This window comes from Capra hircus, chromosome 18 (genome assembly GCF_001704415.2).
Source record: "Capra hircus breed San Clemente chromosome 18, ASM170441v1, whole genome shotgun sequence".
Classification (NCBI taxonomy): domain Eukaryota; kingdom Metazoa; phylum Chordata; class Mammalia; order Artiodactyla; family Bovidae; genus Capra; species Capra hircus.
This window is the reverse complement of record NC_030825.1, coordinates 36,634,999-36,652,494: the sequence shown is the minus strand read 5'-3', so window position 1 is coordinate 36,652,494 and position 17,496 is coordinate 36,634,999. Positions and strand designations below refer to the sequence as shown.

Genomic DNA, 17,496 nt, shown 5'->3' with positions numbered 1-17,496 from the left:
TCTGTATCTCCAAGTGTCTCGACCCTAGGTTTGGGCAGGCACCATGGGTAGTGTGGGGAAAGTTCCAAGATCCTGGTTGACGTGGAGGGCGCATTATAGTGCGAGGTTGGGGACGTAGTGCATTTTAAGAGGTTTCTGGAAGTGTCTCTGGAACTTCGCAAAGGATCGGTCTAAATGTAATTAAGAAATTATACTTTTTTAAACTGCCGTTAAAATTCAGGCACTCAGATGTGTTGAATTTGACCTCCATCACAGCGGAGTTGGAAGTAGTTAACTTGAGAATCGGTGAAATTAGTTTGGGGCCAACTACAGAGTAACAGTTTTTTTGTCCGTTTTAAATGTTATTTTGACTGAATTTAAGTATTGATATATCCTGCAAAGCAAGTAGATTAAAGAAAAAAAAATGTTACCATTAACGATTCTATAGGATTAGAATTATCTACTTTACAATCAACCCAACTGGGGGTAGAGATCAGAAAATGTTAATAGATGTCTCAATAAAGTGGTTTTTACCCCCTTTTGAAATAGTATTTTTAGCATTATTGTTGGTGTGCAATGTGGAGCTTTTCACCTAGCAACCATAAAGAGCAAGATTGGAAAAGACCAAGGCAATAGCATTCTTCTAAACTGGCTATGCCCCAACAGGAATCATCATAAGGGAAACATACCGTAGTTGGCAGGATTTGAACCTGCACGGGGAAACCCTAATGGATTTCTAGTCCATCGCCTTAACCACTCCGCCACGACTACTTTTAAGTATTGAAGGGATTGTAATCTCTATACATCTTCCTCATTTCTGTCTGTTTATTAAAATTTTTATTTAACCCTTATTTCATACATGGAATTGTCTTTGACTGTATAAGTTAATCTTATACTTTAAACCTGAACATATATTAACACCATAAAACATCATGGTCTGTTTTATGTACTGGGCTTCATAAAAGATTAAAAAATATAACTCTTAGGGACTTCCCCTGGTGGTCCAGTGGTAAAGACTCTGTATTTTCACTGCAGGGGGCACAGGTTTGATACCTGGTTGGGGAACTAAGATTCCCTGCAAGCTGCTTGGCCAAAAACATATAAGTAAATAAACTTTAAAAATTATCTCCATATGTCTAGTGTGATGCTTCAAGGAATGAACTTAGGGGCCAAACGGAATTATATCCCAGCTCTGACACTTCCACAGTTGCATGAACTTAAGGAAGATATCTTCCCCTCCCTAAGTCCCATGTTGGTTTGTTTGTTTTCCTTTTTAAAAGATTTATTTATTTAGTCTGAACTGGGGTTTTGTTGCTGTGCTTGGGCTTTCTCTAGTTGTAGCAAATGGGGGCTATTCTTTGTTGTGGTGTACAGGCTTCTTACTGCAGTGGTTTCTCTTGTTGCAGAGCAAAGGCTCTTAGGCATGCAGGCTCAGTAGTTGTGGCCCGGTGATATGTGGGATCCTCCTGGACCAACAATTGAACCTGTGTCCTCTGCATTGGCAGGTAGATTCCCAACCCCTGAACTACCAGAGGAAGCTCTGGCCTCATGTTTCTTATTTGTATAATGGGGATAAAAATCCTGACCCCCCACAGTTATTGTGAGGTTAGAAAATAATATAGAATTCCAAGGTTGATGGGGTTTAGAAATCCACACCTCTATTTTACAGAAATTCAGCAAATTAATTCAACAAATATTTATTGAGCAAGCTATGGGCAGGTGCTGGGCTCTGGTGAAGAACTCCAGAGCCCTGAGATAAAGAGGTACATTAATGCAAGAGGGACTGGGCTCAGGATATCTAGCCCCCAGATTTTCCCCTGAACAATAGCTATTCCATGTCTGCAGAGCTGCAAATGTGAGAAGCACCATTACCATGATCCTCTGCCCTGAGCAGCTGTGTCTAGGACCCAGTCCAGTTGGCCATCAGCCCACCCTTTCCCTCTAGCTCTGGGATAAAACACACAAAGCTCTTAAGCCCCTGGCCAGAGAGCAGATTCTGTCCCCACCCCCAACCCCATGCATACACTCCAGGTCACTCAATTCCAGGGAAGAGAAGGGATTTAGGGAGCAAAAACCAGGGGAAATTAGGTCACAGCAGGAGGATGGTAATCCCCTTGATGGCTGGCCAACACTACAGAGCCCCTGCTCCTGGAAGCAGGCTGCTCCTGGCCACCCACCTCGAGTAGCTCCGGGAAGATTTTTGGGGTTTGGAGCCCCAGCACCATCCGTCCCAATAGTATGCTCAGGTTAATAGCCCAAAGAAGACATACCCTCCATACTGAAGTCATTCTTAGGCCAAGCTCTTGCTGACTGTAACATTTCCTATGCAGGTTTTAGCGATTCTGTTTTTCATTCTACACACTCCCACAAGTGCATTCTTTATACCCACCCCTATGTTGGGTGCTGGAGACACAAAGAGGACCCTTGATGAATCCACGGTGGGGGATTCTGACCTAGACCCAGACAGTAACAAGCCAGTGAGCCAGTGTTATCAATACTGAGACAGAAGAAAGCCTGGGAGCTGTGTGGACCTGAAGGAGGCTTCTGATTCAGCCTGGATTCAGGGATAGGGAGGAGGGAATACTGAACAAGAAGTAGGAGTTTGCCAGGAGAAAATAAGGAAGGGTATTCTGAGCACAGAGAATAGATGTATAAAGATCCAGAGGAAGAAAAGTCTGGCGTTTCCTTCCAGAAGATACTGGTGGTCAGCAGGGGTGGGTCTGGGTTTTTTTGACTTGAACTTTCTCCTTTAGGTGAGAAGATGGGTAAGGAATGGTTGGGAGGGCAAAGCGGGGATAAAAGTACAGGTGAAGGAAGTACAGGAGCAAAGACAGGGCAGAGTGTCTTGAGGCATTTTAGCTAACTCCGGGAGATGGTGATGGACAGGGAGGCCTGGCGTGCTGCGATTCACAGGGTCGCAAAGAGTCAGACACGACTGAAAGACTGAACTGAACGGAACTGAACTAGCTAACTGGAATGACAGGGTGTTTGGGAAGCCTTGCTGAAGTAGGACTCTTCTGGATGAAGTAGAGTGGAGGTCTCTGGAGGCTCCTGTCACCCTGGAGCCTAAGCAAGGGTCCTACCAGGCCTGATTCTGTCCTAGGGCCAACAACCCCCCAGCACGCGCGTTAGTGCAAACCTGGCCTGACAAGTTCTGAACTCCCACCCGTCCTCCCCTCCCAGCTGATTCCTTGGGCCCCTCTTGTAAAGCCCTTTCCAACTCAGCCCCACTTCTCCTCCACCATTTGTCACTCTGGCATCTTTACCATCTATCACTCTCTATCATGCTCCTTCTCTGAAACCTCCCCTTACCCCAAGGACTGAGCAGGCAGATCATTCCTCTGTGCTACTATAGATTGGGAGTTACTCAGTAGACTGAATAAACCATCCTACATAGACACACAGCTGACTTACATAGGGCCTTGCAGACAATGAAAAAGAGTTTAATATCGGGATCAGTTTTTCAATGGAGAATAAAGTAGAGGGAGTGAGAGTAGAAGCCAGTGAGCAGGCCATGGCAGTGTTCACTCAAGTCGTGTGGGGGTGAACTTGGTGGAGGGTCCTGGCAGGGATGGTAGAGGGTCGCTCCCTCTCCGAGGCCTTCTTCTTCCCTCAGGATTCTGCTCATGCTGATTCTCGCTCTTCTTCTCCACCATGAGGAACAGGGGCTCCTCACACATGGCACATTCATCTGTGCTTCTAGAAAGTCCTCCGGGATTTCTCTGACCTCATGCAGCACACCTCTTCTCAGAGAACAAGCTTGTGCAGAGCAGAGGACAGAAGGACCCTCACTGTGACCCAGTTTCTGCCGCTCCCGGTCACCTCAGAGACTCCAACGTCGACTCCAACAGGGGGTTCCCCGTCTTCTGGAACAGGCTCCCATCAGATGAACCATGACCCCAGAGAAGGAGAGGAAAGGGTACTTAATCTGAGCTGTGTCTTGAAGGCTAAGGGGGTAGTTCAGCAGGGGGAGCATGAGGTGAGATGGTCAGGAGCCTGGAAGCTGGGAGAGGGGTGGACTGGCTGGGGGTGGGGATGGGGACGCTCCACCACCTCACAAGGCCCCTACAGGCCAGCACGGGAGGGCCAGGAAGGTAGGAGTGCCAGCCTGGGAGAACAGAGAGAGAGACATTCCCGGACAGAACTCTTGGAACCTGCTGGCAGTGGAAAGCTCTGCCCTGCCCCTGGGAAATGAGTGTTTGTGAGGAGAAAGACTGAGTCCCCTGTGGCGGCCTTCAGCTCCGCCCATGTCATCTTGGGGATCAGTTTCTGGAGGCCTCAACCCCAGCCAAGCAGGCCTCAGCAGAAAGAAAGGAAGGAACTTAGTACAAATATAAATACCTTTAATGAAAGCCAAGTGTGCTCTGAGGAGGCCGATGGCAGCCACCAGAGCAAGGCTGGAGGCGGGGGCATCACTACCCAACTGGACTGGCTAGGCCAGGGGCCCCAGGAGGCAGGCCAGTGCCAGAGCAGCTGCCAGCAGCGTGGGAGTGGGCGCCGGGGTGGGCGCTGGCGCTGTCGCCCGCAGGGTTTCCTGGTTGGTCTCTGGGCCCACCCCGCGCTCCTGAAGGCGCACAGGGGTGCCACAGAGAGTGTGCAAGTTATCTGGGTGTGGGGCCCGGCGAGCTTCTTGCTGTAGTGACTCCCACACGGCGGCTGCCTCCTCTGGGCAGCCCAATAGGACTCGCGAGGCACAGGTGTGGAAGTCATTCCAAGACCTGTTAAGGGTATGGGGTTAGGGGAATTAGGTGGGGCAGGAGGGCTTTGGGATGGAAGGGAAAAGGCTCGGATCCCAAGGGTGATGTTTCCCTCACACCCGCTCATACCTGCAGATGGTCTCCAGTTCGCCTCCGTGGCCCATGCTGTCTCCCAAGCGGACGAGACACTCAGCAAAGCCCTGGTATATGGTGTCGCAGCGGCCTGCGCCCGCTGCAGCTGCTGCTGCCAGGGGAAATACAGGGACTGCGGGTGGGGGTGGAGACTAATTGATAGGATGAGGCAGTGCACCCTCAACCCCCCAACCCCCAGAGGCTTGTTTACCAGGGAGCTTTCTGGGGACGTGACTCAGCGTGAAAGGGGCACCCCAGGGAACCAAGGGGCACACCTGGGGACCACCTGCCACCACCCACTTCTAGGATGACCCAGACAGGATAGGTGGGCATGGGGGTAGAAGTCTCATCCCAGGGGTTGACTTTCTCTGAGTTCTGGGCCCCAGGTCAGGTGAGAACGGTCCAATTGAAGGAGCATGGACATGCATAAGGGGGACAGGGCCCCTGGCAAAAGCGTTTCTCTGCAGCCTAGACATCTCCCTGAACACAGGTGTTTCCCAATGGGTCAGGATAGAAGGGGTTGAGATCCAGGCCTGACCCTAGGAGAGAACCTCAAGAGATCCCAGGGTTGGTCTGGGAGTCCTGCAAGAGGTCAAACCTCTGCTTATCAGACTGTGGAATTTGAGGTTCTTCCCTCTGAAAATAGGGTTCAGTTCACACCCCTCACTTTACATCTTTCAGTCACTGGATCACATTCTTCCCTCCCTGGAGCCCTTTCACCTCTCCACCCTGGCTCTCGGCACTCAGCGCAGGCTGTGCCTCCGCTACCACACAACCTACACCCAGCCTGTGGGGAGGGCGTGGAGGGAGGGTCTGGGTCCGGGCACTCACCGAGGGGCGACAGCAGCAGCAACAGCAACAGCCCTAGCGCACAGGGCGGTTGCTGGTGGTGACAGCAGCAGCAGCAGCAGCAGCAGCGCATCATCCCCAGCTGGGAGCCTACTAACAGGGCTAGCAGCTTGGAGGGCAGCCCTTCGGCCCAGCCTCCGGGAGCAGGCACTGTGATTGGATGGGGGGCGGGGCTCAGCCACCCAGAAGCCCCACCCCAGTTCCAATAGGCAAAAGAGGAGGGAGGGACTAGATAGAGGAGAACCCAGGAGCAGAGTGGGGTGCTGAGCTGACCCGGGGCGGGGGGCCCTTGCCTCGGAGATGGAGAGATCTGGGAGAGTAGCTGGGCAGATGAGGGTGGTGTCCAGGCCCCCTGGGATGGGATGGCCTAGACAGAGCTCCGCATAGGGAGAAGAGAGGGGGCAGGTTAAGAGAGGGCAGTTATCAGTCACACCAAAGACACATAAAAAGCACACACATACTCCATTTTATTCCAAAAGCATTTACTTGAATTTCTCAATGTTTTTTCAAAAACAAAAAGACCCAAATCGGAGGTAAAAAGGAACATGGAAAATTCAACTTAAGTGGTGTCATAATCTCAGGGGTTATGCTCCAGGCATGGCAGAACCCAAGAAGGCACAATACCCACCCTGGGCCCAGCCTACACCCACTGGCTACCACACCCTGCAGACCACAGCCAGTGCTATCCCCATAAAACTCTCCAAAGGTGGGAGCCTGAGCAGGTAACTGGCAGGCATGACCCCACTTTGGCCTAAGCCTGTCGGTTGGCCTTCAGTGCCACCTCACCCTGGACAAAGCAGGCTTAGCTAAGGGAGGCTGGGGGTCATAAGGCCGTGCAGCATGAGGCTGAGACGCCGGGCTGCTTTGCCAAGTGAGTTGTGTGGCTCCGCCTGCAGGAACTGGAAGAGCTTCTGGCGCACCTGAGCCATGACGGAGCCCATGTGGTCCCGAGTGATGGGGTCACTGTGGTCCAGGTGCATTACAGCCTCTTCCAGGTAGCTGGGGATGGAGGAAAAAGACTGATTACAGGTGGCCTCCAGCAGAGGAGAACGCCCCCTGGTGGCTATGAGGCCCAGAGGGGCTGCTGACAATGGAAGTCTCAAAGCCTGAGATGGGTGGGGCGGAGGGGACTGGTGGAGAACACCAGGGAGGGGAGTCAGGTAGGAGTGGGAGTCTCTGCTTTGAAGTACTCACCCACCTTCACCCCAGCTCTAGTCCCCGACTATTCCCACTCACCTGAGCTTGAGGTCAGTTCGAGTGCCAAGATCAGAGGCCAGTTGCTGGATGAGAGAAAGGAGTACAGGCTGGGAGAGGGGGCAAGGTGGCTGCCCAAAAACCTGGCCTGGGTCCACTGTTTCACACACGTATAGCACCAGGTTCAGGTCGGCAGCTGTCAGGGCCTGAGTAGAGAACAGAGTTTATAGCTGTTGTCAAGATGGAATGCCTGCTTGTCTGGCTATGTGGCCTGGGAGAGGACAACTGCCGAGTAGGGCATCCTGAGGGAGTTGCTCAGGGGCCCAGAGAGAGCACTGAAGGGCTGCTGTTACTCTAGGGGATCAGAAAAGATTTCTGAGAAGGGTAGTGATGAAGCAAGGTGGACTGAGGTAGAAATAAAGGGATCCAGGGTCCAGGCAGAGGGAAAAGCAAGGGAAATGGCCTGGAGGCAAAGAGAACCAAAAAAAGTCTGCTGCCAGACCACCCGAAGTCTGATGGGGAACGTGAGTCTTGTCAGGAGACACTGGCCTCTACCTGGGCCCAGTGCCTGGCTTACCTGCTGGAAGGCCTGATTGAGGTGGCCCTGCTGTAGCAGCTGCAGGATATGGGCTTGCTGGGCTTGGCAGTCGAGGTGGGCAGCGGGCACAGGTGTGCCGGCAGCTGAGCGCATGGCCTGCATGATGCTAGAGGTGACGGCGGCCTGCTGCTCCTTGAGAGCCACACTCACTTCGCCCTTCACGATGCGCTGTACCTGTGCTAGAATCGCCTCCTGCAGGCTGCGAGGCAAGTGAGGGAGACGAGGTCAATATGCGGTTCGGTCTGGCCCTTTCCACAACCACCACCTAGCTCCGTGCCCAGGCCACCCACCTGCCTACGGCCACGTGCAGCTGGTGCTGCACCTCAGCCCGAACGCTGCCAGACACAGTGGCCGCCATCTGCTCCGTGGCCCCCTGCAGGGTGCTGACCAGGCCCCGCAGCTGGGCCAGCACGGGCTCCCGTGCCTCCTGCTCTCGTGCCTTGCGGCTCTTCATGTGGTTCTCCAACTGCTGCAAGTCTGAAAAGTGACCAAGGGGGCCATGAGAGGAACAATGGGGAGAAGAGGATGGCCTCTCCCTCCCTGAGGCAGAAGACCCCACTCACACTCCTGTGTGCCCAGTCGGAAGCTGTCATTGATCTGCTGGAACATGGCCTGGCAGCTCTTCTCGAAGGCGGGCAGGACCACGCTCTGGAAGGCTTCCCGGTAGGCAGCCTGCATTGGCCCCTGTAATGTGTCTGCGGCTGCTCGGGCAATGGCATCTGTCAAGTTCTAGGGGTGGAGGAAAGGCTGAGTTGAAAGTCTTGAGCTCATGCCCACCACCCACTTCCCGTATCTTGGGCCCTACAGCACCTTGGACTTGAGCAGCTTAGAGATGTTCTCTTTCATGCTACTCTCCACAGCTGTGAGTTTGGTGGCCACCGAGTTGCTGAGCTGGCCAGCCACAGGCTCCAGACTCCGGGAGACACCTGGGACAGGGGAAGGAGAGACGAGCCGAGCCATGCGTCGCGGTTTGACAGGGAGAGGGCCCTTCGAATCTGGCCCGCCCAGAAGTCTCCATGTGAAACTCACATGGAGGAACCGTCTTCTTGATCTCGTCTCGTATGCTGCGCTCCAGTCGCCCTGCCACCGCTGAAGACAGCGCCTGGGATAGCTGCTGCGTCAGCTGCTCCTGCAGCTGCCCACCTCGCTGCTGCCCCTCGGCCAGGGCCCGCTCCAGTCGCCGCTCTATGCTATCGCTAAGGAACAGACCCGGAGGAGGTCCCACATCCCGTCCTGGGCTGAGAACATGGCTGCCTCCCTGTCCCGGCTGCGCCCTTGCCCCCAAGGATACGCTCCTGCTCGTGCCTCGACTCCAGGGCTCGCTCCACGTGGCCAGTGACAGTGCTCTGCAGGCCTTCAAGCTGGGCACACAGGCGCTGCAGCAGCTCTTCTTGGCTGTGCCGCAGCTGTGCCAGCTCTCTCTGCTGCTGCCAGATCAGTGCCGGCCAGTCCTCAGGGGTTTCTGCCACCTGCCAGTAACACCAAAAGTCACCTGATGCCTGCCCTGCTCATCCCCACATCAGACCAGGGGAAGGTCTGGGTACCTCCCCCACACCCACAGGCGGAAGTCCCAGAAGCAGAAAGGGACTCTTTCTGCTCACTCACCTGGTGCTCTGTGAGCCGGGATCCCAAGGATGAATCCCTGCCATAGGTGAAAAGCACCTCAGGCCACGTCACGCAGGCAGCCTGAAGACCACCCACTCCCTGGCCCCAGGACCCCTCCTACCCGTCATCCTTTTTGCCCTTTCTCTTGAGCTTGGGTGAGGCCCGAGGGGATCCCTTGGTCTTCCAGTCCTTGGCTGGAAGACGTGGAGTGGGCACTTTGGTGCCAAAGTTCCCTGCAGCAGAGGCAAGGCTGGCCACCTCATCATCATGGTCACTGGGGGAAGAGGAAGGAGAGAGATAGGCACTTGCCCACTGGCTGGCCCTCCCGGGAGAGGAATGGTGCAGGGTGATGCCTACCTTTGCTCAGCGCTGGCGTCCTGGCTGTCGTGCTGCTGCAGCAAGTGATAAGGTGGTCGGTGGAAAGCCAGGCTCTTGTGCTTTTCCTGGAGGCCATTCCGGGGGCTGAGGAGGGCCAAGCCAAGTCAGTGGTGGATGACTCTACCTGAAGCCCCTACCACTGGGCACACTCCCCCGCCTACCCTCCAAGCTCCTCACCTCTCTGCCAGGCTGCTGCAGGTCTCGCGAGTGATGTCTGGAGCTGTAGGCCAGACCTGACTGTCAGGGGCTGTGGCCTCCTGGGTCAAGGCTGCCTCCAGGAGGGAAGGGGTACTATGCCGATCCCCATCCCCAGGGCCCCCATCCAGGCTAAGCTGGGGGCCGAGCTCGGGCCCTGGCCGGGGCCGTGGAGACAACAGGTGGAGCGCCGAGGCCGCTGAGGCCATGCTGTCTGGCTCCAGGCCCTCAGGAGCGGAGGCGCCAAAGCCACGGGACAGCGCCTCAGATGCGATCTCAGGGATGTCCTGGGACAAGGCAGTGGAGGCTGAGGAGATAACATCAGGGGAGCGGGTGCGGCTGGGGGAAGCCTGAGGCAGCCCCAGGGGTTCCACTTCTTGCAGCTCCAGGGCGAGTGCAGAGGCAGCAGTAGGCACCTGAGGGACCAAGATAAGACTTAAATGGTGGGAGGTAGGGCTAAAACAAGTATGGAGATGATGCACTGGAGTGTGCAGTGATGAGAGATGGGGCACGGGGGATGGGGACGCAAGTCATAAATGGTCACAGTCAGGAGAGGAGGAGGAAGGAGAGGCTGAGGGGCTGCTCTCCAGGGACACCGGGGGCTAAGATACTCTCAGGGGAAAGATGGGCTATCTGAGGCAGAGTAGGACCAGCACATAGGAAACTGGGAGATCGCCACCAACCTCCCCACCCTCATATGCCTGCCACCCTGCACTTCACACACCCCCACACACACCTGACCAGGTCCTTTGGGAGTCAGTTTGTCGGCCGGACCTGGGAGCAGGCCGGGCAGGAGCCCACGTGGGCTTGCCTGCAGGCTGCTGCTGCTCATGGTCAGCCCGCCATCCAGCTGTAGCTTGGGGCTCAAGGTCAGCTCCTCAGGTGGCCTGGTGGCAGGAGGATGAGGTGTAAGTAGACAGAGCCTGGTGCCACCTGGCACCAGCCCCTGCTCCTCCCTCTGCCCCTCACTTCACCTGGGCAAGGCGGGGTCCACGGCCGAAGTACTGCTCATAGCAGACACGGCTGTGAGAGAGGAGCTGCTGCTGCTGCTACTGCTGCTGCTGCTGCTGCTACTGGGAGATGCAGCGATCTGGGGAAACATGGAAAATGAGGGCTGTGGCCGTGGAGGGCATCCCTGAGGCCCACTCCTCCCAAGCACACCTGCTGCAGGGAGGTGCTAGGCGTCATGAAGGCGTCAGGTGTCATCAGCTTGGGCTTGGTCTCACTGCTCAGACTGAGGAAGTCAGCCGGTGCAGGCAACTCCACGATACGTCGGAGGTCAGGCTGGGAGCCATGAGCAGCCGATCCCAGGCCCTCTGAGCCCAGCTCCGGCCGAGACTCTCCAAATGCTGTGGGGAAGGCTGCCACTTGAGTCAGATCTCACACTCTGGTCAAAACCCGCTTCCCTCTCACCCCTAACTCACCAAAGTCTTCATGGGCAGGGTGCGAGGGGAGCGGGGCCACAACGTCAGGGTTCAGCTGTGGCTGAAAGCGGATCTGGACATCCTGTAATGCCCTGCAGGATGAGCAGAGGAAGAAAATGACAGTCAGAGGGAGAAAATGACAATCAGAAGCAGCACGGTAGGAAGGGGCACTGACCTCGCACAGGCAGCCCCCCTCCCCAACACACTTACTTAGTGTGCACACAAAAGAGCTTGATGAGCACACCAGCTGAAGACTCCATCGCACCTGCTCCGTGGGTCCCGTCTATAAGGACAATGTGGATGACTAAGCCCCTGACACTCTGTACCTTAGCACTCCCCTGCCTCCCAACACAGACCCCCGACCCTGAGCAGCTCACCGGCCCCAAGGCTGTCATTCTCCTCCTCAGCAGGCAGCACCTCTGTGTGCCGCAGCCGGCAGCGACTCACAACCTGGATACCGAAACTCAGTACAGGGTGGGTGAGAAGGAACTCAGAGATCGAGCTGAAGCAGGCCCGTCCCTCCTCCTGGTTCTGCAGCAGTTCCATCACGTAGAGGACCTGCACAGGCGGCAAGGTCACAGCTGAGTTCAGGGGCTAGGAAGACCCCAGATGAGCCACACACGCCTTCGTCCCCCCCAGTGCTACCCACTCTGCTCCCACTGCAGCCTACCTTCCGCTGTACATCACTGAGGATCAGGTATTCTGCTGAGAGGTCCAGGCAAACCTTGAGGCTGGGGGGCACACTCACTGGGCTGAAGATATCTGGGGAGAAGCTGGATGGGGGGATGAGGCAGGATAAATGAGACTTAGGATGGAAAGGACCCATATCACCAAGTCTGCCTCTGCCCAGCCCCACAGCCTGCTTACCGAATGGTCTGCAGGCAGGTCCAGGACACTGTGCACCACATCTTCAGCTCCCGATTCTGGTCAGCGCCAGTAATGAGGAATCTCCAGAAGGGGACCCTGCAAAGCAGCAAGGCACTGAGTGGCTGGCGGGGCCCTTTATGGTAACCCAAGATCCAGCCCACCACCCTCTGGCCTGCCCACTCACTCACTCAGGATCCTGTTTCTTGTGGTTGTCACAGAACAGGAGGCAGGAGAGGGGCCGCCCATCATGAGGCTTCCACTCATGTAAACACCTGCGGTAAATGAGCGGCCCGAGTGGGTGATCTGACCCCCTATCTAGGGGAGCCCAGTCCCTCAGGCTCTGCCTTACCGTGGCTCATCTTGTCCCTCAATGTAGATCTGCCAGAACTTGACGAAGCCATCATGACTTGCGGTAGCCAGGACAGTCCCATCAGGTGAGAGGGCCCCTTCACTCAAGCACTGAGAAGAACCCAAAAAGCCTTGCTTTGCCACCAACTAGAGGTGGGAGCAAGTCCTTCTCAGGTGAGGATGGAAGTGAGCTAGGCTGACCCACAGCGGATCTGCATGTGCGTATGAAAGACTGACTGAATGGAGCCCTGTGGAGAAGCCCAGATCCAGGGGGGTACAGCCAGGTCAGATGTGAGCACCACAGGAGACAGGTCACTCTGTGCTCAGAGGTCCCATGGGCAGAGTGCTGAAAAGCTGTCTGGGCAGCTGTGGGTCCAGGGAATAGATGAGGGACACAGTGGGGTGGGGCGAGAGGGCAGGAAAGGCAGTTGGTTGCAGGCTTACTGTGCTGTGGCCTTTTACCACGATGAAGCCCTGCTTGATCTGGCTGACATCCACGGGCCAGGTGCTGTGGTTGGTGCGGAGCATGTCCAGGTCCCACACCTCAGCCTGGCAGGTACCGGGAGGTGAGCGCTCAGCCCATGACTACCCCACTGCTACTCAGCCCCTTTCTTTCCCCCCAGGCCCAGCCCCCTCACCCGGTCCTCATGCAACAGGGCCACCGTTGGGCTGCCCTCCTCACAGCAGTCTTCACTCTCTTCGGGGATGAAGGGGCACCAGATGATCCTCCGGAAGTGGTTCAGTGGAGTGCCCTCTGGCTGGCGGATGTGGACCAAGATCTCCTCTCTGAGCAGGGTGTTAAGGGCTAGTCGGAGGGATGATGCGGTGGGTCTGGCAGACCCAGCTCCACCCACTTTTCTCCAGTCCCCCGTCCCACCCTGGGAAAGGATACTGAATTTTGCCATTAATCAGGGCTAAGCGCCATACAAACAGGTTGCCTGCCTCATCCAGGCAGGCCAGCTGTGGGGAATTGAGATGTGCAAAGGCCAGATCAGCCACGCTGCCTGTGAAGCCTTTGAGCAGGGTCCGCTCTGAAGTGCTGACACTGATCACTCGCACCATTGCTGAGCCGTTGTTGGCAGCTGGAATCAGGAGAGTGGTAGACCGTGAATAAACTCAGAACCAGGTGGCAACAGAGAAGCCCTGCCCTTGCCTGCCTCTCTGCCATTACCAGTCTGAGGCTCAGTTTTCTCACTGGGCTCCAGAGGGCTGGGCAGAGCTGGGGGCATCGCAGATGAGCCTGCCATCACACCTCTACAGTCTGAGGGGGCAGAGTGACCCGACAACCGCAGAGCTTTCCCTCTGGGGTGTCAAGCAGAACCCCTTCCTCCTCTGTACTGCTCCTACTCACCCCGAATAGCATAGGCCAAGAAAGAGTTGGACACAGCAATCAAGTTGCCATAGTAGTATTTCTGCTCCCAGTCATACTTGGCGACAGGCTGAATTTTCACCTGAGAACCAAGAGTGAAGAAGGTCACAGAAGTCAAGGGCTGCGGCGGCTTTCCTGGAGCTGAAGTAGCCCCCAGCATGCCCGGGGACAGGAAAGGCCGTATGTGCAAGCCCAGCCACCCAGTCACAACTCTTGGGGTCAGATTCCCACAGACTTGGCAGCCAACACTGGCTTCCTGAGACTGGGGTACACTATCTGTCTGTTAGGATAATCCCCATAGGAACTGGCCGCATGGAATAGGGGAGGGACAGCCTAACTGTGCCCCAGCCATTATACATGCCACAACATCTTGGTGCCCACCTTGTTGCTCCCCCGTGCCTTGCTCGAGATGCTAGAGTCACTGCTGGCCACAATCTCCACCTCCTTGGCCAAAATTCCAATGCCAGTGGAACTGTCGTCTCCTAAGAGGCAGCTGGAGGGAGGGGTGCACAAGCATAACTCTTGTTCACCAGAAGCCTCAATGGGCAGGGTTGAGGGGAGAGGATACAGCCGCTCAGGTGAAAGCGTCAAGCGCCAGATGCCCTGCTCTGCCTGAGTCACTGGTCCCCAAATCCATAGCTTCTCTTGCTCACCTCCCTCCTTCCATGCTAAACCAGGAGCCCAAATTTCAGACTGAGGCTAAGCCCTTGTCCGTGGCCCTCATCCAAGTGAAGCATTCTACCCCAGGCCATCTTGCGGGGAAGCAGCAGAGACTGCCAGACCCTCTTCCCCCACCTTATGCCTTTAGTTAGCAAATACCTCAAAGACCCCATCACCACCACTACCATCTCCCAGACACTCACATGACCTGCTTTTCCTGCAGGTTAATAGGTGGCATGGCTCGGAGACCAGGCTTGTTTGTTGAAGCACTGTCACCTGAGCAGAGGGGGTCTGGGACCAGGAGCCCATTGAGATCTCCATTGTAGGCATTAGATGGTCGCTGGTTCTCTGCACTGGGGCCTAGGGGCAGAAAGGGCCACTCTGACGAGTTTGTTCCACCTGCCCACTGGCCTCTCCTTCTGCAGGGTTCCATTTAAGAATCATGAGGTGCTCTAGGAACACTCAACAAGGCATGTCAGTGGGGAGGAGGGCCCTTTGTTCAATTCATTCTATAAGCACTGATGGTGAACCCAATGTATGCTAGGACCAAGGATGAGCATGAGGCTCTTCTACCTGGGGAAGGGGTGTAAGTCATCAAGAACCCTCTGTGGCCAGTTAATATTCAGGCCTGGGTCAGTAGAGAAGGACTCTGTGTACTTGAAGAAGGGCAGAAGAATAGTCAGGACCACAGTAGTAGTGTGGCTGGAACACAAACATGGGAAGGATGGAGGGAAAACAAGGCAGCAGAGGTCTCAGGAATGAGGCTGGGGTGCTTTGATTTTCCCTGTGGTAATGAGAGCCACGAAAGAGTTTTGAATGGGAAGGTAACATGATCTGCTATGGCCAGAGGACTGACTGTTCTAAAGTGACATGTAGGATAGTTGAGAATCCAGGTGAGAGATATCAGGACCTGGACCAAAGTAGTGGAGGCGCTGGGGAAGAGAGGATGGGCTCCTAAGGCATGGAAAGATATGATTAAATGTGGAAGAAATAAAGGAAGGAGACTGCCTCACACAGACATGGGCTCAGAAGAAACCACTATGGACATGAAGGAGCTGGCCAAAGAGGAGAGAAATTAGGGGGTAGGGTGTATGAGTAGGACAGATAGCATTTCAGTTGTTTACCATCAACTTTACCATTAGCTGTATTTCAAGCAGTCTCATAGGCTCAAACACTACTCCAAAACTCCCAGGTGGCAAGGAGACTAGGGCTTCATATTCAGGAATCTGGCAAGTTTCTAGTCACAGAACAGCCTGGGATTTCACATTGTCCTCCAGTAAGAGGAGACAAGCAAGTACTACTTGGCAAACAGAGGAATCAAGTATCAATCTAAGAGGAAAAACTACAGGCCACCTCACTTGCATCAGAGTGAGTGATGCTCAGAGGTAAGGTGACCACTCTCCCTTCCAGGGAGGCTACTATGAGGACAAACAAGCCACATGTTACCCGTGCCAGGCTCCATCAAACCTTTGTGGCAGTTAAGAAGCATGAGAGGGCCACGCCAAGCCCGAGAGTCACAGGAGCACACACTCCAGGCCTGGGGAAAGGGGTCTGATAGTTTCAGGCAGCAGGTGGATTTTCTCAGAGATTAGAGGTTAGCTGAACCCAGCAGTGAGGACCCCTGCCTGTGTCCAAAAGGAGCCAGTTTGGGCTTTTCAGCAGGTTTAACAGGGTCTGAGGAAACACAGTCCTCAGCTTTGGCTGCTGCACATCCACACCACCATCACCAGCCAGTCAACTTTCCACAGGTCTCTGAATCCGCCATGAATCTTTGGTACATTAACACGTGCTATTTCCTCTCTGTAGAAGGTCTTTCCTGACACCCCAGTCCCTCTCTGTATTACAAGACCTGGCCTAAATACTGCTCTTCTCTCAGCTGTTCTCAGGCATTGACCAGCCCCTACCCCACCTACCCCATCCTCCTCATAGAACCAAAACACTTCTCTCTCTCATTGAGAAGAACATTATATTACACCTCATTAACTCTGTGGCCTAGCAACTCATTGAGGGCAGGAGGAGCTCTGGAAGTACCACTGCAAACCCAGGTAAATTTGAAATAAATGGAAATTAACTACCGCTTGCAGATGTTTGCAGCCTGAGCCAATCAGCAGTGTGCAATCTGTGATTTGCCTTAATCCCAGAGAGCACACAGGAACTGGTTGGTCATCTTCCTCCAGAAAATCAGTCTTAAAATCGCAGGCCTAGAGTGTGCATTCCAGAAGGAAAGGCAAGTTGCTTTGCTGCTCAGCACAGCGCCTAGTTCTAGACCCAGAACTCGGTGTACAGAGCCCAGATTAGACCTCTGAACTACGGTAAAAGGGTAGGGAACCCGGGCCAGTCCCAGGAACACTAGAGACGTTGCTGCCAGGACATCTGGTGGGCTTTGCGGATTCAGAGAAGAGCCCTCACCTTCAGCCGAGATGCTGAAGGACAGGGCAGAGCGGCACGGCTCGGGGATGGGGAAGGATCGCATCCTGGGCTCTGCGCACTTGGGTAAGCACGCCCCTCCGACCCTCCAACCCTCGTCTGCCCTGACCAGATGGAAGGATGCGGAGCTGGCCCTGAGGGACACCAGGGCCATGAAGGCAGCCAAGGCCCGCGCTGCCCTTCTGCCCGCTCACCGGGGCCCACCCCCACGGTCCCGGGTCACCTCCCGCCGGCCGGTCCAGCTTGAGGATGTCCCGCAGGTGCTGCGTGGCGTCCTCGATGTCGATGCTCGCGCAAGAGGAGGCCATGGGCCCAGTCGCCGGCGCCTGGGTCCGCGCCGCGTTCGTTTCACTGCCGCCGCGCTCCGTCCAGCCGGGCACAACCCCGCTAGGGCCAAACAGTGGGACGCCGGTCACTATACTCGATCCACCCGAAGCTCACAAACCGCCGCCCGCGCTGCGTCCCTGAGCCCCGCCAACCCCACTAACCGCCTCCACTTCCGGCCCGCCCGAGCGTCGCCTCCCGGAACCTGAGCCGGGCGGAGAAGAAAGGTTCCGGGCTGGTGAGGAGGACGCCTCGCACCTCCAGAAGCCCGCCCCTGCGCTAGTAGGGTAGGGAGAGTTCCTTAGGGCTCAGGCAGAGCAAATGTCCACCTTCTGGACCGCTCCAAACCCTACTTGCTTCAGAGTATCCCGCCCAGTCCATGTCCACTCCCAGAGCATGGACTCATGATGGGCCTAGACCGGGTCAACTCTGTTGCCTAAGCCAAACCCC

At 55.5% G+C, this 17,496-nt stretch overlaps 2 protein-coding genes and 1 non-coding gene across 4 annotated transcripts; all 3 read right to left on the bottom strand.

Annotated features, from left to right (window-relative positions):
* On the bottom strand, window positions 669-750 carry TRNAS-AGA. The gene has a single exon. It is a non-coding gene; the product is annotated as a tRNA-Ser (tRNA).
* NRN1L (neuritin 1 like) lies at window positions 3,407-6,027 on the bottom strand. The gene is made up of 3 exons (XM_005692161.3): window positions 5,640-6,027; window positions 4,806-4,920; window positions 3,407-4,697 (listed from the first exon to the last, which is right to left on the bottom strand). Exons 1-3 carry the CDS (start codon window positions 5,731-5,733, stop codon window positions 4,412-4,414), a joined length of 495 nt encoding a protein of 164 aa, XP_005692218.3. The 5' UTR covers window positions 5,734-6,027; the 3' UTR covers window positions 3,407-4,411.
* EDC4 (enhancer of mRNA decapping 4) lies at window positions 6,108-17,267 on the bottom strand. 2 transcript variants are annotated; one of them, XM_018062172.1, is made up of 29 exons: window positions 16,946-17,267; window positions 14,499-14,655; window positions 14,017-14,128; window positions 13,618-13,717; window positions 13,159-13,348; window positions 12,905-13,052; window positions 12,711-12,815; window positions 12,268-12,377; window positions 12,107-12,190; window positions 11,919-12,014; window positions 11,722-11,824; window positions 11,429-11,609; window positions 11,262-11,334; window positions 11,052-11,143; window positions 10,789-10,976; window positions 10,602-10,717; window positions 10,364-10,514; window positions 9,610-10,043; window positions 9,412-9,516; window positions 9,176-9,328; window positions 9,055-9,091; window positions 8,741-8,918; window positions 8,479-8,634; window positions 8,260-8,375; window positions 8,013-8,178; window positions 7,740-7,926; window positions 7,429-7,648; window positions 6,894-7,057; window positions 6,108-6,656 (listed from the first exon to the last, which is right to left on the bottom strand). In XM_018062172.1, the coding sequence occupies exons 1-29, from the start codon at window positions 17,028-17,030 to the stop codon at window positions 6,464-6,466; spliced, it is 4,200 nt and encodes a 1,399-aa protein (XP_017917661.1). In that variant the 5' UTR covers window positions 17,031-17,267; the 3' UTR covers window positions 6,108-6,463. The 2 variants fall into 2 exon arrangements, with proteins under 2 accessions (XP_017917661.1, XP_017917660.1); XM_018062171.1 differs by having other exon boundaries at window positions 10,789-10,988; window positions 16,946-17,226.